The sequence below is a fragment of the Neurospora tetrasperma genome (assembly GCF_000213175.1).
Source record: "Neurospora tetrasperma FGSC 2508 unplaced genomic scaffold NEUTE1scaffold_81, whole genome shotgun sequence".
Taxonomy (NCBI): Eukaryota; Fungi; Ascomycota; class Sordariomycetes; order Sordariales; family Sordariaceae; genus Neurospora; species Neurospora tetrasperma.
The window spans coordinates 1,690,416-1,708,538 of NW_009799179.1; the positions used below are offsets into that span (position 1 = coordinate 1,690,416).

The 18,123-nt window shown below is 51.5% G+C and overlaps 5 protein-coding genes across 5 annotated transcripts; all 5 read right to left on the reverse strand.

Annotated features, from left to right (window-relative positions):
- Nucleotides 1-23: 23 nt before the first annotated feature.
- Nucleotides 24-1,229, reverse strand: NEUTE1DRAFT_89497 (uncharacterized protein; the record flags this gene model as incomplete). The annotated part of the gene is made up of 3 exons (XM_009857116.1): nucleotides 24-294; nucleotides 366-847; nucleotides 957-1,229. 3 exons carry the CDS (start codon nucleotides 1,227-1,229, stop codon nucleotides 24-26), a joined length of 1,026 nt encoding a protein of 341 aa, XP_009855418.1.
- A 1,467-nt stretch (nucleotides 1,230-2,696) lies between these two features.
- Nucleotides 2,697-5,717, reverse strand: NEUTE1DRAFT_125427 (uncharacterized protein; the record flags this gene model as incomplete). The annotated part of the gene is made up of 5 exons (XM_009857117.1): nucleotides 2,697-4,808; nucleotides 5,097-5,163; nucleotides 5,223-5,277; nucleotides 5,337-5,357; nucleotides 5,417-5,717. The coding sequence occupies 5 exons, from the start codon at nucleotides 5,715-5,717 to the stop codon at nucleotides 2,697-2,699; spliced, it is 2,556 nt and encodes an 851-aa protein (XP_009855419.1).
- Nucleotides 5,718-8,411: 2,694 nt separating this feature from the next.
- Nucleotides 8,412-11,459, reverse strand: NEUTE1DRAFT_125428 (uncharacterized protein; the record flags this gene model as incomplete). The annotated part of the gene is made up of 7 exons (XM_009857118.1): nucleotides 8,412-9,670; nucleotides 9,732-9,943; nucleotides 10,015-10,359; nucleotides 10,487-10,570; nucleotides 11,044-11,076; nucleotides 11,213-11,292; nucleotides 11,369-11,459. 7 exons carry the CDS (start codon nucleotides 11,428-11,430, stop codon nucleotides 8,792-8,794), a joined length of 1,695 nt encoding a protein of 564 aa, XP_009855420.1.
- Nucleotides 11,460-12,614: 1,155 nt separating this feature from the next.
- Nucleotides 12,615-12,908, reverse strand: NEUTE1DRAFT_118533 (uncharacterized protein; the record flags this gene model as incomplete). The annotated part of the gene is made up of 1 exon (XM_009857119.1): nucleotides 12,615-12,908. The coding sequence occupies one exon, from the start codon at nucleotides 12,900-12,902 to the stop codon at nucleotides 12,693-12,695; it is 210 nt and encodes a 69-aa protein (XP_009855421.1).
- A 512-nt stretch (nucleotides 12,909-13,420) lies between these two features.
- Nucleotides 13,421-16,121, reverse strand: NEUTE1DRAFT_132637 (uncharacterized protein; the record flags this gene model as incomplete). Its single annotated transcript, XM_009857120.1, has 7 exons — nucleotides 13,421-14,293; nucleotides 14,348-14,665; nucleotides 14,728-14,915; nucleotides 14,974-15,064; nucleotides 15,115-15,244; nucleotides 15,303-15,618; nucleotides 16,043-16,121. 7 exons carry the CDS (start codon nucleotides 16,119-16,121, stop codon nucleotides 13,421-13,423), a joined length of 1,995 nt encoding a protein of 664 aa, XP_009855422.1.
- Nucleotides 16,122-18,123: the final 2,002 nt, after the last annotated feature.

The window sequence follows — 18,123 nt, forward strand, 5'->3', positions numbered from 1 at the left end:
GGTTGAGGCTTTGATTGCTAGATCTAGTCAAGCTCGGGGACAGGCAAGTGGTCTACCAGCTTCATATTCAAGCCCAGCTTTTCCAGCTCTTGAACAGCTAGCCGGTCTCTTAGTTCCTCCGTCTCCTTCTGGGTGGACAGCACAAAGTCGTGCTTCAAGAGCCAGCTCCCCTCCTTCACACCGTATGCTTCTGCCGTGGCCTTATCCACCTTCCCTAGTTCGACCACCAAGCTCTTCTTGACGCCAAAGACAGCGTCTGATGATTCATAAGGGTCTCCCTTCAAGTATAGAGCGCTAAAGCCACAGGCACTTATTAGCAAGAGCAATGATGCGGTGAAGGGGTGCATAAAGAAAAATATACTCACGTCACAAGCGGATCCCACCCATCCTTTTCAAACTTGAAATGCACATGCGCCGGCCTCCAAGGGTGACGATTCAGCCTCTCGAGCAACTTGCCCACCGGCCCGTCGTGGGGGATCGGGTAGCTGACGGGCTTGATGCCCTTGAACCAAAACCTGCCCTCGTCATCGCTCTTCATGATACACCGCTCGCTAGGCGCGTCCCGGTCGGCATGCTGCACATCGTAGTGGCCCGAGCTGTCCGTCTCCCAGATGTCAATGGTCACGCCGGGGAGCGCGTTTCCCTTGAGATCCTTGACCGTGCAAAGCGCCAGCATCGGCTCGCCCTCGGGGTCTGAAGTCATGCTGCTGCCGTTGGGGAGAACGGGAGCGTCGTGCGTGTGGAAGGGGCCGAGAACGGATCCCTCGGTGCCACCGGGAAGTGTGGGGTGGTTGATGTTGTCGACGAGGAGGGAGAGGCCGAGGACGTCGGAGAGGAGGATGAATTCCTGGTGTTTTGCGTTAGCTGATATACATTACGTGAAAGTCCACAGAGAAAACGCCCAGCTTCATAGCTTGATACAATGTCCATCAGTAAAATTGCCAGGAGTAACCCACATTCCTCACATCGCTACATATCTTGCCGCAGCTGATCAGAAACTGAAGAGCGGCCATCCACTCGTCCGAGCTCAGCCGGGTCTCACGCGCAAAATCGTGCAGGTGTGTCACCAGCCGCGCCATCAGGTACTTGAGCCGCGCATCGGACGCCTGCGAGTTGATCCGGATTGTGTTGGGCGTGATGTTGTCGATGGTTAGGTCGAGGAGTGGAGGGAGGTTGGCGGTTGGGTTGGTGTTGCCCGTGGCCGTGTTGGTGGTGGTGGTTCCTGCCATTGTATCCTTTTGTTTGGGGTTTTCTTTCTTGTTCTTGTTTTGGTGCTCAGTTATTTGGTTGAGGGATGGCTGTCGAGGTTGAAAGGTAAGATGATGTGTTGATGGTGATCTGGGTTCGTCCGGCATGCAAAAGAGAAGAAGAGGACAAGCAGTTATCAGAAGTAGGAGAATCCAAGGTGAAGAAGTGACTATGGATATTTCAAAACAAAGGACTCGGATTTTAAAAGCTTTTAGTCTCTACCGAAATCCCATCACTTACTTAGTTAGCCTTTGTTGGCTTGGGTATATATACAACGGGCGATGGATAGATGTGACGCAATCAACGGGTACCTTCCTCTGCCGTTACAAAGCATTCTGACTGTCCACGTAGTTCCACTCAGCCAGTTAAGGTACCATTCTCGCATTCTTGCATTACAGTAACCAGATCGGCAAACTCACCGCTTTCAGGTACCGTCTCAACGGAGATGCATTAGACTAATCTGACTACGTTCCAACAAATCACTTATAAAGCAGTTACCAAGCCGCGTAGCGGTCCCCGTCCGATAGCTCTTGGCTAGGGGTCGCAGATCGGCAGCGTATGGGTGTCATTGGTGAACTTCATCTGCACTTACACCGTAGATTGCGAAACAAGATTCTGGCTACTTAGGTTAGAGACGTTTCTAACAAACTCTTCCTGTTGCACTGAAAAACATGTGTTTCTTTGCTGTCTTTACCAGATTCCATAGGTAGTGTTCAGCTTCAGAGATTCTCTCACTGTTGAAGTTACTGTATTTGCCCCTCTACACCTAACTATTCTAGGCGCTACCCCATGGGGCTTATCCGCTGAACCCCTCCATTGATAGCCGAGCCGGGGTGACATTGTGGGGATAGCAAGGAGGGGAATGCCTTCAACGTGACGTGAACCGACTTTGGGGTACCTAGGCAGGCGGCGGCTCGGGAGTTCGATGCGTTCGTTGGGGGTACTGCCTGCCTGCATGCACAAGATCTTGGTCGCTTTCTCCAGGGACCACTTTCTTCCTATTGTAACTTGTAACTACTCGCTCCCGACATGAACAGCCTTCATTTACAACTCCAACCCACCCTCTTTCTTCTTTCTCTGAATCAGAAGAACACCAAAGATATGGCTATTACACTAAAACTAGATAAGATATATCTTTAACCCGTCAAGTCTATGATCTTTAGAAGTTATCTGTCCTCATTTGACACCTATTCCCATGTCCTTCCTGCCCACTATTGTCGTCAAAGGTTACTGAACGAGTGTAAGAAATAGCCTTGCCTCTACAACGCCGCCCATATGCAAGCTATGCAAAAAGAGAGATTGAAAAAAAAAAAAAGAACCCCCTGATGTTCTCAGCATCAGCAAGTGACTGTGGTACGTCACATACCAACATAGAGGACAGTCATGACCCTTCAAAATGCATGTTTCAGTTCCTACATCCATCCGTACCGTTTCGTTCAAAACGAAAATCAACAAGGATGAACACTATGCCTCTTGCTGGCACTGCTCTTATCGGTCCAGATCTCCACCGACGGCTGCGGTGTCGAGTATCTTCTTTGATCCGCGTACTTTGCCAGTGTATCCTTGCTCGGCGTCGACAACCCCTTTGTCGAGAACGTACTGGAAGCCCGGTTGGAGTAGGAAACGCTTGGAATACTGCTGACCGGTCTCAAGCTGCTGCTGCGATTCAGACTGGCACTGTGGCTGCTCAGCCTGTTCGACACGCTGCTCTCTGGACGATCTGTGAACTTGGCGTCCAGGTATCCGTTGAGCGACGTTCGCGAGTTGCGGTAGGCGCGAGAGTTCCGTGGTGCGCTGCCCGTGCTGAACCTGGTCGAACAGGCGCTGACTGATCGGCTACCTGGGTGGGAGGGCGTGTTAAGCGCGGGCCCTACGGGAATATCGACCGAGCTGGTGCCGTCATTTTCAGGAATTTCCTCCAGGACGGGGAGGGTGTCCTCTGATTCACCGATGCTTGCATCCTCCTCCTTCCACTCCTCCGACGTGGAGCTCCTGATGTCCTTGACGGATTCCACTCCTCCCATTCCTCCTTCTTCCTCGTCCACGATCTTGGACATGCGCCACACGTGGGCCACTTCGAACGAGGGTTCTGCCGGTACTGCTGGTTCCTCGTTCTTGTCTTTCTCGTGTTTCGGCTGCGGCATGTCTGGTGCTCGCCTTTCCATGTTCTCGAAGTATCGAACTCGGGCCCATTCCAGCTCGTCGAAAAACCTCTCCTCGTTCCGAGAGAGCGACATCCATGTCGAGATAATACCGAGGCCAATGAGGATCAACAATGCGACAACCGTAAAACCTTGGATGACAATGATGATGATACCAAAAGCTGTGACGATAATCCTGTTCAGTCCGAACTCCGGGAGGAACGCGATGGAAAGGCCTGTGGTGAAGATCTTGCAGATGCTTAATATCCAGATACCCATGGCGGTATTGCGAGCTCCTTCAAACGGATTCATGACGACCATCATTGCGAACGAGATGATATCAAGGACTAGTAGGCCGTAGATCTGCGCATAGACATTGTGAGCACCGCCTCCGATGAAGGCTGCGCGAGCGAACAGGTAAGGCACATAGAACGCAGTGAACCACCATCTTGTGCGCCTGTATCTTGCGGTCATCCAGCCCCAGGTCTTGATGTAGGCTTGGTCTTCGTGAACCGTCGGGCGGTCGGGGCAGTCGTCGACATGGCGAATGCGGAAGAGCGGGATGGAAAAAATTGGCTGCACCTCCAGCTCGTTCTCCTTCAGGGTTCGCGCCCAGCTCGGAGTCAGTCCGGGGAGGCAGCCAAGCATCTTCCCCCGATGGAAGATAAGCTGTTCAGTGCCACATTCAAACTTGCCGGACTTGGTACGGGCGTGAATTCCCAGACCGATCAAAACGGAGACGCCGATGAGGAAGACCGCAAAAGCAACCCCAGCAATGACAGTTGCATCCCCTGAGCCTCGGAGTGTGAACTGGTACATCGTGAGAGTCATTATGGCAAAGAAGGAGACGAGGAACGTTCGCTGGAGGGCTATAACCGTAAAGCCGATCCAGTTGCTGCGAAAATGAGGCAGGCTGTCCGTATTCATCATCTTGGTCAGCGCCAAAAGCTCGAGAAACCCCTTGAGGGTCACGACGGCAACGCCCGCCAAGACGATCGCGATCATGATCCAGGTGAGCCCAACAAGAACGGCGTCGGCGGCGGGGATTTTAACCATGGACAGCGTTCCAGAGAATCCAAACCAGGAGCCTGGAATAGGCAAGCCAAGGCTGACAGGGTCTCCGGCCCAGTTATAGTCGTAAGGGTTGCTAGCGTTATATGCATGCCTCTTCGCGATCGTCTCTGCTGTCTTCTCAGCGGCCTTTCCGTAGATTTGTGATATCAAGCCGCCTTTAGTATTGAGGAGCGCGGGGCCAGCGCCTCCAATCTGACTAGAGTTGCCATTATATCCCACAAACGAATCGACCGAGCTGACGAATTTCGTGGTGTAGATCATGCCAGCGGACCAGGCAAAGTTGCTCCACCAGGCCGTCAGAACCGAGGGCCAGTCTAGCGAGAGGGCGCCTGAAAAGAAGATGGCCTGGAATGTTTCCAAGATGATGAAGACGGAGAAGGAATGAGCGTAGTGCATCCTCATGTGAGTGACGCTCACGCCATACGCGGCTGTCGCAAAAGAGGCGATTATGGCTAGAATCGTGCATGCGCCTAGAGCCGAAGACACTGCTTCGGGGTGGGAAAAGCTGTTCCCGTTTCTCATGACCGCTTGGAAGCATCCTATTTCCGTCATACTTGTATTCGAAAATATCCGTAGTTTCAGGGTGCCTTCGAAGTCTGGAATCGCGTAGGCGATGTCCGGGATCCCACTTACGTCTCGAGGCGCGACGGGAATCATGACATAGGCGCCTACCGGTTTGGTGGCAACGAGGGGACAGAGACTGGCGAGATATGAATGAGTGGGAGATCTTACAATAGATTCAGCGGGTCATGATCTTACCTGCTGATCATGGCGTGGCATGGGTTGAAGGTCATAGAGAGTCTGTTTTCGCCATCTACAGCACGATTGTCAGCTGTGAAAAGTCGGGTAGAGGGAATTCCACTGTAGCCTTACATGCATCAACGGAGATATACACTATGAGCTCAGTTAGCACGCCTAGAGCCGGTTTCTTTCTCTCTGGGGACCTTGCTCACTCATGGTTGATTCGTTTCTGATATTGCTTGTCGCGTCGAGATGGAGGACAATGGTCATGTTATCAGCAAAATAGGCGCCATCAAACTTTGTGACGTTGAACAGACTCCCGCCATCTAAGCAATCTCCAAAATCACCGGTATAGAGTGCCGGCCTGCGGTCGACAGCCAGCTGTCGTGTTTCTCCATCTGTGCCAGTGCCATAGACATATGCTTTTTCTTTGGTCTGATCAGCTGCAGAGGGGAAGACAAGAATCCCGAGCAAGAGGAAAAGGAGAGCGAATATTCGATGACTTGGTGCCATCATGAAAGGATTGACTTCAGTTGGTGTTGGCCCCGAGCCAGTAATCCTACGTCCTGGGCGACCCAGCCCCCTTCAGATAACAATAGTGGATCGATAAGCTTGTTGTCAATATCCAGCACCAACAAGTTCGGGGATCCTTGGTAAGCTGACGTCCGTAAGATCTAATCAGGTCTATCGGAGGGAGACTGAAAAGGTGTCGAGATTGTCGATGGGGCAGGTAGAAGATCGAGTGGGGGTCTTGTTTGCCACGGAAGAGTCCAGACAGGCGTCGTCAATATGATCAGAGAATCGACGTAACGCAGAGCCTCCGTCGTAGATCGCCTGAAGTGATAACCGAGAGTGTGAGGCTGATGATGGTGGTTGAAGTAGTGTGGTGAACTTGGTGATTTGTCTAGAGAGCGTCGAACTTGGTATAAAGTGTCGGGGTGAGGGGCAGCGGGGGAGAGAATGCGTGGACTTGTGTAGGCGAAACACGGTGAGATTGAGCAAAGCGAGATGTAGAAAACTCAGTGAGCGAGATCCGGTATGATTGTTGGTTGAGGACAGCTGTATGGCGAGACAGAGGGCGACGAACAGCTCCTAAAGACGTCCTCTCCTATCTGTCTTGGTCCAGTGATAGAGCAAATGAGTGACGATAGTCCGGGTTTAGTCCGTTTGTAGATGCGTGTCTGTGAATTGCAAGTGGTGATGTGTTGTAGCGAGAGAAGGCAAGGCTCGTTGTCCGGTGCGGCAGACTGGAGGAGGACTTGGAGCGAGGCAACGGTTTGGAAGTAAGATTCCTTTCCAGAGGACCACCCTTGAGTCCCAAGAAGTCCAACTACCTATCCAAACTACCCACGAGGCAAATCTGATATCCACCGGTTCCCGAAGAATTCAGATGAGCGAACAGATGAGCTCTAGTACTGTGCTTGCTTATCCCCCGCCAATCACTCGATTGGGCAAAAGGAATGAAGAAAGGGCCCTGCTGAGGAGTGACCTGCAAGTATGCGGGTATGGTCTTTGCAACGGGTTAAACCAGACACTGCGAGAACACGGAACACTGCAGTGGCCGTAGGGAAAACACAGGTCGACATACACACTGCCCACAAGCACCCAGAGCACAAAGATGGACGGGTGGGTGAGGAGAAGGGGATCCTTGGGTTTAATGACCGGATCGTCTCCATCGTTGCTAGGCGTTGGAGCATTTAAATTTGATGTGTCCACGAACCCGCCAGGGTATCTAGAGGCGAGAATAGGCCCAAAGCTATTTGTAAGGTGGAACTCGCTCAAGCGAAGAAGAAGCGATTCTTTCGGCATGGATGGTAATGTAAAAGGAGAGGGGAGAAAACACACCGTCGGACAGTCCAGTTCAGTATTGCTGTGCTTAAGCAGCTCCGGTGACGACGGAGATAGACAAGAGGCTGAAGCCGACATGGTGTGAACTGCTGGTAGTCTCAACCTCGAAGGGGAATCCGTGGACAAACGGTCCATATGCACAATTTATGTCCCCTGGCTAGACACAGGAGATACGTAGCAGCACCGATCCAGCGATCACCCGGTGTCCCCTGCCCGGTTGCTCGATTTTGTTTGGTTTGGTGTTTACACTAGCGAGCGCCAAAAGGAGTCAACAGACCCCGGATGAAGAAGCCTTCCAGCAACGGCTGCCCGGCAGGCGTCAGAGCCCCGACGGGATGGGTTGTTGTCCGAAATCGACTGGCGGCCAGGATGGACGGGCTGCCGAATTGCCCGATCATGTCTCCTTCCCCTGCCGAGCCTCGGTGCATTTGTGACCATCCGGAAAGCTCGGTCCACGTTGTAGCCGCGCTAATGATTCGGCGATTTGGTAGTGTAGTGTGTTTGATGCAAGACATCGATGCTCCTGTCACATCATTCTTCTCGGTGTCAACCTTTCCGGCGACTGAGAACTACACAGCTTGTCGGTCGGTGAAGCTGCCACGTGAACATACGGGTACCTCAGCTAAACGTGCGCGTCGGATTCTATGGTGGTGCCTCGTGCTCATGATGAAATTGGATGTCCACTCGTTGGATCCGCTCACTGCTAGCAAATACCGGCACATAGGGTTATGGATTTTGGCTGGTCAGGAACAGCGGTTCGCCGCCCAGATCGCCAACCGGCGCGGCGCATTTCGCGGCAGGCAGTGCCAAGCAGCAGCATCCTAGTGTACTTGTAGGTACAGTATCGCCCCCTAATTTTGCATGTAATCCTGCAACAAAAAGCTGATGCACTAAATGGCGGATATGCAGTTCCTAAAAGTGGCACTAGGCTCAAATAGGCAGCCGGCTAGTGGCCGAGATACTAAGATCCGACCCCGTACTATAAATTTCTCTACTCAAGACCGAATCTGTAAGTGCATACACACCAAAAATTGTCCGAGATCAGTATGTAGTATGCAGTTATGCAGTTGTAGCTGGGAATTAATTCAGCCAGCAAAATCCTATGCACTATGTAACTAGCGTATATGCAGTACCTGGAGGATGCAGTTGCAGGGGATTCTACTGTACGCCCTTACACACCTCCAGCACCTCTGGCATTAGCCCGGCACAACCACCGTTGTGAACCTACCTACCTATTTATGGAGTCATCGACATCAACAGCAACACATTTCGGATAGGTTGACACAAACAATCCATCCAAGCAGCAGGCCCGGAAATAGTACGTCCTATTTCAAGATAGGAAGTCTTGGAAACGAATGGTGGTGAGCGAATGTGTCGATTTGATTCAATGAGTGTAGTAACAGCATCTATTATGATTGCATCCGTGATGCAGTCGTCGTCGTGTGACGACAAAGAGAATCCAAACTGAAGCTCACTCAAAACTCGACCCCCATATTATCCATCGCCAATGTTTTGCATTCTCCGTCGCCAATACCTCGCATTAATCCTTCAGCCTCCAACCTCCACAGCTCGAGCCCCCTTTACCTCAACTGTCCCAGCCCCCTTTTTGTCGTTAGCCATTTGCGCCGTTCACCCCGATAAGGGATGACTGGGTGGTCATTGTAAGCATGCCGTCCATGCATCTCCAAGGCCATTGCGCCCTGATTATAAGAATAGGGTACAAAGCATACAGACACCGCTCAAAAGAATTTGCCAGGAACCTTTCCAGCCCCAGACTCCTGTCCATTGCTCAAGATCGTCTCCAAGTCTCCGCCAGCAACGTACTGGATCGCCTCGCTGTCACTCTCCACCACAACTGGACGGTCAAGGGCGTCGAACCTTACACCCTTTCTCTTGGCCTGAACCCATTGCACCGTCAGCCTAAGCGCAAGGGCTCCAAAGCCCCACAAAAGACCGCCCACAGGGGCAGCCACGAAGGCGCCGAACGCAGCCCAGCCCTCCTGATAGATGCCGTCTTCGAGTAGTATCAGCTGAGCGCCCTTGTATGCGTCGTTGTAGTAGATCGCGCCGAAGATGAAGACGGTGAAGATACCGCCCAACCCGCCGACGACCACCTCAAAGCCGCGCCACCAGTAGCACCGGTCGGACAAGCCAACGATCAGCACGGGAATGGTGGCGGCAGAGACGAGATCGGAAATAAGGTAGATTTGCAGAATCGAGGGCGCCTTGATGGCAAGGACCACGATGGGGATGATGATCAAAACCACGGCAACGCGGATCCACCACACGCTGAGCTTGTTGCGGAACAGATCGTTGCTGGCGGACGAGACCATGGCGGACTGAAGCGAATCAAAGGCGGCGGTGCTGAGGGTGACAGACATGACGAGGACGAAGCCGACAACCCAGGCAGGAAGATTCTCAAGCAGGCCGAAGAAGGCAACGGAACCCGGGAGGGGGTTTTCCGGGTCCGAGCCGGGCCAGACGCCGGACCAGGCGGCGATAAGACCGGTGCAGCCTATCATGGTGATAATAATGAGGATAAAAAGGGCAGCAAGGGTGATGCCGATCCATAGATCACGGTCGGTCTTGGAGGCAAAGGTGCGGAGCCAGAAGCTGGACTGCTTGGGTGTTAGTCAAGTGACAATGGGCCGGTTCCTGTTCGGCAAGGGAAGACTTTACCAAAAAGAAGTCGTTCGTCAAAATGGCAACCGGGAGGATGTAGAGAAGCTGCCAACCCAAGAGACTATCCTTTAAAAGACCAGAGGGCTCGATCAGGCTGGTATCGATCTTGGTCTCGACGCCGATAGCAATGGATGCGACGACGAGGAGTCCGATCACCATCGCTCCCTGAATGTTGTCTGTAATGAAAGAGATTCGAAACCCGCCCAATGCTGCAGGTTGCACCCACGTCAGCACTTATTCAATCGTTTGACGGGTTCGACGGGTTCAAAGAGACACATACAGGTATAGATGGTCGTGATTACACACTCGACGATGAGTACCGGCAACCCGTTAAGACCAGTCAAGACTTCAACAACCTGACCAATACCGGACAGTTCAGCAACCATGTACAGGAAAAGCGTAACCAGCGTCACAAAGCTCAGGTACAAGGCCGCGATGGTTCCATAGCGCTGTCTGGTCCACTCGGTGAGGACGAAACCCTCAGGGCATTTGCGTCTGATGATAGGGCCCAGTAAGGCGAAGACGAACAGCGGGAGTGCGGAAGCCAAAGCATAGACAAGGACGCCCTGAAGACCAGCCAACGTGGCGATTTCTGGATAAGTGAAAAGGATTCCAGATCCGAGAGCTACGCAGGTTAGTTTTTCCAACCCACAAGGGTAAAGGGGAGAGGGGAAGGGGGAGTGGGGAGGGGAAGAATAGATCGGAGCGGCAGCACGTTTCTCACGCAAGCATTAACTTGATCGAGTAATCACGGTACAATCTCAGCTTCGTCGTCCAGCAAGTCGCCAGATCTCCTCCCTGTTCATCCTCTCTATCCTCGGAAATACCATTGTCCCCTGGGAGGCTTTTGTGTAAGACGAGGATGAAAGAGCGGGAGGTTGGATCCAGGCGAGCAAGCTTTTGACTCGGCGCCCGTAGTGAGCCGCAACCTCTCATCTAACCTTGAGTAATATCCATGGTATCCTTCCTGACACCACCTGGAGAGAAGGTGCCAAAACGAAGACGCGCGGGTACAACCTCGGAAGATGGAAGATAGGTTGGAGATTGGGTGCGAACGAACCTATGCTGTCAGTCTGCTCAACTTATACCTATGTCATCGCCGGTGATGCTTTGTTCAGTTCGGGCCCTTATTGTTGTTGTTGATGTTATCATGAAAGTGGAGTTTCGAAACCGCATGTCTTGTCCATTTCTCGTTGTTTTCGAAATGCTCTGTTCGGTGCGTTGCTACCGCTCTGATCTTCATGTTGCAGTAGAGGCCTCAATTGTCGATGTTGAATGCCTCCTTGTCGCGTTGTGTGCTTTCACTCACCGGAAGCGATGAAGTTCAAAGCGAGCGGAATAGCTAGAAGAGAGTGAGATGTCAGTTGCGGCTCAACGTATTGTAAGTGGCAACGGGAGGCTGTGTGAGTAGGTGATGGCTCGGCAGAACAGGGGATTGCAGTCTCTCTTGTCTGAGCCTAGCAGGAAGGTCTTCTAACCCGTCTGAGTCCTGTTTCCGGCGAGGAAATCCCCCTTGGATTGGTTTCTCATCGTCCAGGCAACACCGGTTCCCATGATCCTGCGGCGATAAGTCAGTATAAACGCTCCTCCGTACCGACCTGGCTTAAAACGGGGTTTGGTGTTTGTCATCTCACAGGAAAACTCCCAATGTAGTATAGATGATGGCGTTCGACGCCTCGGAGGATGGTTGACCCATTGTTCTGGTACGATTTTGCTTGGAATACAAACAGACTCCAGTGGTTGCTGAGGACGATGTTGCGACGGAAAAAGTTGTTGAACTGTCGAGGTTCTCTTTTCTTTTAAGCGAGCGGGCGTAATGGTGGGGCTTTCGGTGCTTCTCCGTCGAAATGATTGGCGCTTTGCCCCAGGATGGACTCGATAAGAACTGAAGCAAGAACAGTCGAAAAGTAAGCGAGAAAGCAGCGAATAAAAGTCCACACAAATTCAATTGACGGATGACGGTTCTAGTGATTATTGAGGTTAGACAGGTTCATTGTCCTCCTTGGTTTCCTCAAAGAGCAAAGTGAAATTCTCATACCAGGAGACCCCGAGTCCCGTGTAGAAGCATTTACGTACGACTAAAGACAGCCCTGCAGAAATTCAGACCCATCGGCCCTCAAATTATTTCAAAAACGCCGTGGGGGTCTACCACAGCATATCCCATAGTACCCTAGTTACCCTTTCGCTCTTGTACACAGTGTACCTCCCTCCCGTCTCCGTCATCGGGGCAGGCCTGGAACAAGAGGGTTGCCGATGTGATTAAGGTTGTGTGATGTAGGTAGCTTGGCCTATGTGAGGGTTAGAGAATAAGCTACTAACTGTAAGATACACCAATTAGCTGGGAGCTTGTTAGTATCAAAACATCATGCTTGTCGACCTCACCACAGCTGTATGTAGTGTACACTAGAGGTACCCAAGAAGCAGGGTATCCCTGAAGGACAGGGAGTGTGATGCAACTCTCTTTCTGCATCAGCTGAGTGCCCACTTGGTGGTAAACCTTCTTCAACATCTCGGCTCAAAGCGGCCCAACTGGCTGGAATAGTACTACCTCGCGTAGCTACATGGGATCACTCACTCCAGCATCCCTCCTAATCACGTCACGGAACATACTACCTTCGAACGACCTAGAGGCCGACCACCAATGGCGGTGTGTGACAACGGTTCGTGTCATCTTGAACTTTCACTCAACAACGACAAAAGGCTTGAAGTGCGGAGAGTGCAGCGTCTGAACAGCACAGTTGCTGCGCGATAAATGTCTTGTTCTTCTATTTATTCGGACTGGGGACTATCTCAGGAAATGTGGAAATGGTAGCAGTCGAGTAGCTATGCGACAACCAGATACGAGGTTTACCCAGGACACAGAAAACAACTCTTCCTCTGCTTCCAAATACAAGAGATTGCCGACATTCCCAACCATATTTAACCAGTCAGTCTCCCCGTGTGACTCGGAACTATTACCTAGATACCCCTTAGGTTAATCCTGGCCGTTGTCCCCTGAAAGTCCACGCCTGGTTTAGTATTGGCCGCATGAGTAGACTTAAGAACACTCAGGCTACCAAATAAGACTTTCTGACCAATATTCAGATTCCAACATTGATTAAACAAATCCAGGCGGACGCAGACATCAGGCTGCGCCAACGCTAACCACGTGAAAGTACTCACAATCATCGAGAACAGCCGGGTCAGATCAACCGTTCTTCCAACCAACACCAACCAGAAAAACACAACCAGGGTATAACCACCAAGCGCCGAAACCAGCATATGCTCACGTCGCTGCAAATGACCCTATCGCCCGACTCCAAGGAAGAACGCCGCAATAAGCCAAACGTCGAACCCAATGCCTGACCAAAACTGATAGTTTTGACAAGCTCCCGGAAACAGGTTGAGTTATGGTTGAAACATAATCGAGAAGAAAGATACGGCCATGGCGAATAAGAAAATGACTAAAATCGAGAAACATGCCGATGCGTTATCAGTGGTCCATCTCGGTATACCAAAGAAGCCCATGCCTTTCAAGACACCATGGAGAACGCCAAAGAAATAGGTGTGGGGCATTAAGGTATACCATCAAAGTCGCCGAAACGAAGTAGGGAAGCCCCGAGTACTGTAGACACTGTGGAAAGCTCGCACCCGAGAGCGACAACCGAGTCGGCAAAGATGGACCAGTCGAGATGGCTTCCATCTCCTCAAAACACCGTGGGATGGTGGGCAGCCGCTGGGATCCAAACGGCACAGTGCTGTCCCGTAATGGGATGGTAGGCAAAGTGCGAATGGACAAAGCCATAAGGAACACATTCGAGGGGGATGGGCGGCGCATACTCTGGAGTCCAGTTGTGCATCACCAGATCAGGAGGCGCCTGCTGGACATTAGGAGGCAAGGCCGGGCCAGTGCCGGGCATTCCAGCCATGTACGCGTGCATATGCCAGTCCGGGATATAGCCGACGTGTGGGTACGCGGGCTGGGGCTGATCCCACGAGGTGATGGGCAACGGCTGCATGGGATGGATCGGTCTACCGTTCACATCGGCCGTGGGATGAGGCAGAGCTGTAAATTGGGGTCCCGGCACGGCGTCACCGGGGCGTCTATTGGCAGAAGGTCCTGAAAAGACACTAGCGGCGACTTTGTTGGCAGGAATGGCATCACCGTGAACGCCATGTGCAGCGAAATTGGGCATCGACTTGAAAGGCTTGACAGTATGCTGCTCTGTCGAGGCTCTCTGGATAGAAGCGTCCTTCATGGCAGGACCATCCGTGAAGTGGCAGTCGTGGGCTACGTGGATATTCTTGCGCTGGGTGGGCGATCCTTCGGATGAGTAAGCCAGCAACAAAGGAGCTGACTCTGACCCTTGGGTCGCAATTTCAGGGACGCTCAATTGTTTCATGGCGGATCTGTGAGCAAAAGAGGCTCTCGACGGCGTGTTGGGAGTCCGAGGGTCGCCTCTGTACGTGTTGGAAGAAGCAGGAGCTCTGCCAGTCAAGGGAGACGAGACCATTCGACGAACACTTTTGGTGGTCTTCCGTTCGACCTTCAATGGGTGGCCGCGCAATGCAAAACCTCTCTGTGCTCAATGGTCAGCGTTGGACTCTTATTTTCGATGAAATGGAACACTCACAAAGCGCTTGATAGCTTCATCTGGAGCACCGATATGCTCGTACTCGACAAAAGCATAGTGGTGATGGTGTTGGCGGGCGCCATAGTAAGCAGGAATGTCCTTTCGCACGATGGTGCACTTGTTGATGGTGCCGGCCTGACTAAACAGATCCTCCAGTTCTGTCTCCTCAATGTCCCGCGGCATGTGTGCGATGTACAAGGTTCGCCGATCGACGTCGTACTGCCTGAGGAATTCCTTGTTCGGATCGCGAGGGGGGGTGATGGATTTTTTGTCCTCATCGTACGGCACGATCCTGTAGTCTGGGTTCTCCTTGGCGACCTGAACAATATAATCAGCATTTGACATGAGCGGAGTCAACCCAAAGAAAATGTGGTACATACAAGGCCCATGTCCCGAGTCGGGTCAAAAACCGTGAACCCCGCGACGACAGTCGGGGGAAGCCCAAGTTCCTGCTGAAGTTCGGCGGGCAAGACGTAGCACTTGTTCAGCTCTCCATAAGCTTCGAGCACGCGCATGGCTTGGTGGACAGTGATGTCTCTGTGATCACGTCTGTTGATTGCGTAGGTGCCTGGGTGATCGTCAGTATGCGGAAACGAAAAGGAAGACATTCGGAGAGAACATCTTACGGTTGGCTTTGACCATCTCGGTTCGGCAAGGTCGACCAAGGATCATAATACCCTTCCCGTTCACCACCGCGTTCTTCGCATGGTTTTCGTCCTGTTCCAGTATCAGATAAACCATTCCACAAACGAGGAAGATCAACTTACTGTATACTGGCAGAATGCAAATGGCATGTTGGAGGGGTCACGGCGAATCTTGACGTATACTAATCCAAAGTAACTGAACTCCTTGGTAACCGCGGCCTTAAGATCCTCATCCTCCCGAGCCTCAGGAAGGCTGGACAACAAAATATGTCAGCGGATGAATGTGCCCACTCCTACAAATGATGACCTACTTTGCCACAAACACACAAGCGCTCGGCGGATAAAGGTACTGAGCGTCGAACGAATCATCCTTCGGCGTGGAAGGAGGCGTATTGCTGACCATGGTGTACGTGATCCGGGAATGCTTTCTGGCCGGCGGGTCCGGCTCTACGAACGTGACGGAACGGCGCTGCAGGCTGGTCTTCGGTGTGGTGTCAGAAGCCATGATACCAACAGGGTAGCTCTGTGAAGCACGAGTCGGCGTAATACTAGTGTGGTACTGTCTTTTGGTGTCTCCAAAGTCGGAGGCGTCAGACGGGGTATTGACCTGCGATCCTCCACCATTGACTTAACAACCAGAGTTAGTACGCACAAAAGTGTGATACGCTCATCAAACAAACACCATGTCGCAAACTGCATTTCTTTACGTGAATGCTTTGAGAACGTCGTGAGTGAATTTCTGATTTCCATTGGTAAATAGATGCCTGAGTCTGCTGAGTATTTGACAAGTGCCTGTTTTGGTATCTTGACGGATGCCACTCCGTGTTGGTGTCTTTAGAATTCGGATGCCACTCCGTTGCAGTGCGCATAGTGACTCGACGGATGCCTCGCCGTTCTGTTGTCGCCACTGTTCTCGCTCAGGGACTTTGATTTCTTTTGTTCTTCTCTTTCACTAAGCAAACATCAAGCCCAGAGCCCGTGCGACGACGCGTCGTGGGCAAAGGTAATTGAGCCATGTAGAGATCGACTGTGTAAGAAGGGGAAAACATACCGATCGATGACTCTGTTGACAAACTCAACGATGACTCGTCATCGTGAGTCGCCATCTCGTTGTTGATGACGGACGGCATTGGGAGATTGGTTGAGATGGAACGCTTCTGTGGCCTGCTAGAAAGTATGAGCACGCTACTGGCACGCTGACAGATCGGAGAAGAGGCCAAAAGGATCAGATCGCGACAATGAAATAGCAACACGGTGCGAGTTGAACCCGAGGTCTAATGGAGGGGGAAGAAGCACTGCAAAAGGCACGATGAGACATGAGAGGAAAGGAAGAGAGTGTCCGATGACCCAGACGGAAGAGCAGACCTTGTCAACTAGGAGAAGTTTTCGAGAATGCAGGATTCATTCTTGATATCTCGTCCGCGCTCGTGGTAAATGTGGTTGCAGACACAAGGAAATTGCGCTTCCAGATGGAAACTGCTGTGGAAAGGGGGTGAAGAAAGGGGGGAGGGGCGCAGCACCATCTGTGCATTCTGGCGAACAGCACAAATGTTTTGGATCTTGGGTTGCAAGGGCTGGTGAAAACAAACATAACGAAAGGTGTGTGACTTACTACTTCTCGCGCCTTGGGAAAGCTAGGTGGCTCCGTTGATGCGAATTTACGATATTCTTGCGCGCTTGGTGACCGACTGGGTTCAGTTGCGATTGGAAATGGTCGACGCTGCTTGAAGGCCCGATTAAGAGCGACTGATAGAGTAGCGTGGTAGAAGCTTGAAGCCAAACCGCGATGGGAAGGTGATTGTAGGTAAAGTTCCCCTTGTGAGACTGGTGATGGCAAGTGAACCTGCAAGAAAGTCGAGGTTGGCGAGGGGAAAAGAGTTCTAGGTAAGAACAGGAAAAAAAAATAAGGCAACGGAGCAGAAGGGCAAAGGAGGATAGTTGGGGAAAGGAAACTACTGTGGGTCCCAAATTCAACCCTAACCTACTTATCCTCTTCGACGTCCAATAAACGGTCTTCGTTGCTCGTCAATAGGGCTGGATATTGGAACTTATTGTTTGCTTTTTCTGAAACAGCCCTTATGGATATGGCCGTCAAGGTCCTCAACGAAAATGGGGGCTAGAATGAGCATGACGTGAGGCCTAGATCACCTGATTGGATGGGTTGCATATTGACGGGTGGGTGCTTGTGCGAAACTGCTAGTGATATGACGGAATTTGGATTTGAAAATCGTTACTACTTGTCGAATCCGTAGAACAATAAAAGAAGCCTAACTTTGAAGTCATGATTGAGGAGAAAAAGAAGAAGAAGAAGAGGGGAAGGCTTAGAGAATTCAAATTAGTGACAAAATCGAATAAGAAGCGGGGATTATCTTCAGCATCGAGAACCTTCTGTCATCCAAACTGCTTACAGTTCCAAATTATGTGGAATGAGCATCTAGAGGTAGTGCTGTCTGATATCTCAGATTATTAGTTTATATGAGACCTAGTGCTAGACTGACTGTCTCTTGCCTGTCATGTCCAGGCGTGTCCGGCTTGCTCCTCCTTCTGGCCTCCAACAAAACACACGAGTGTCATCCCAAGCACGGCTAGGCAAGCATCGCCTCACCCAAATCGCCGTTCAAAGGGACATTGTACAACAGCAAAGCGTCGCATGTTGTCGAGTGCCCAAGATATCGAAAAGTGTCTCGCCAAGGGAAAAGCTGATATCAGAGAGATGCTGGTTATGTGAGCAGATGCCGGGGCAAAATTTTGAACGAGAGATGTGCTGCTTCACTTGATGTTGCTGACTTGTCGGGTAACAACGAGTACTGCATTACTGATCTCCACACTATTACGCCGCTGTGCTGGCCAGCAGACATAGGCAACAATCAATATAGAAGGGAATAACCCGTATGGCTTTCTTGATGAAGACGACTCGTATGACAGTGTTACATGTGAATTGTATATCCACGGGTATTGAGAAACGCCTGGCCAGGTATAGTAGCCGAGAAATGAGTGATTTGAAAGTGACAAACTTCTGTCATCGATGCTGCCAAAACAGCCAGCAGTAAACTCACCTGTGTAGCGTAGGCCCCGACTTATGACATACATGAAGCTTTGCGATAGTTCCATGAGCTTTATATTGAACCCTTC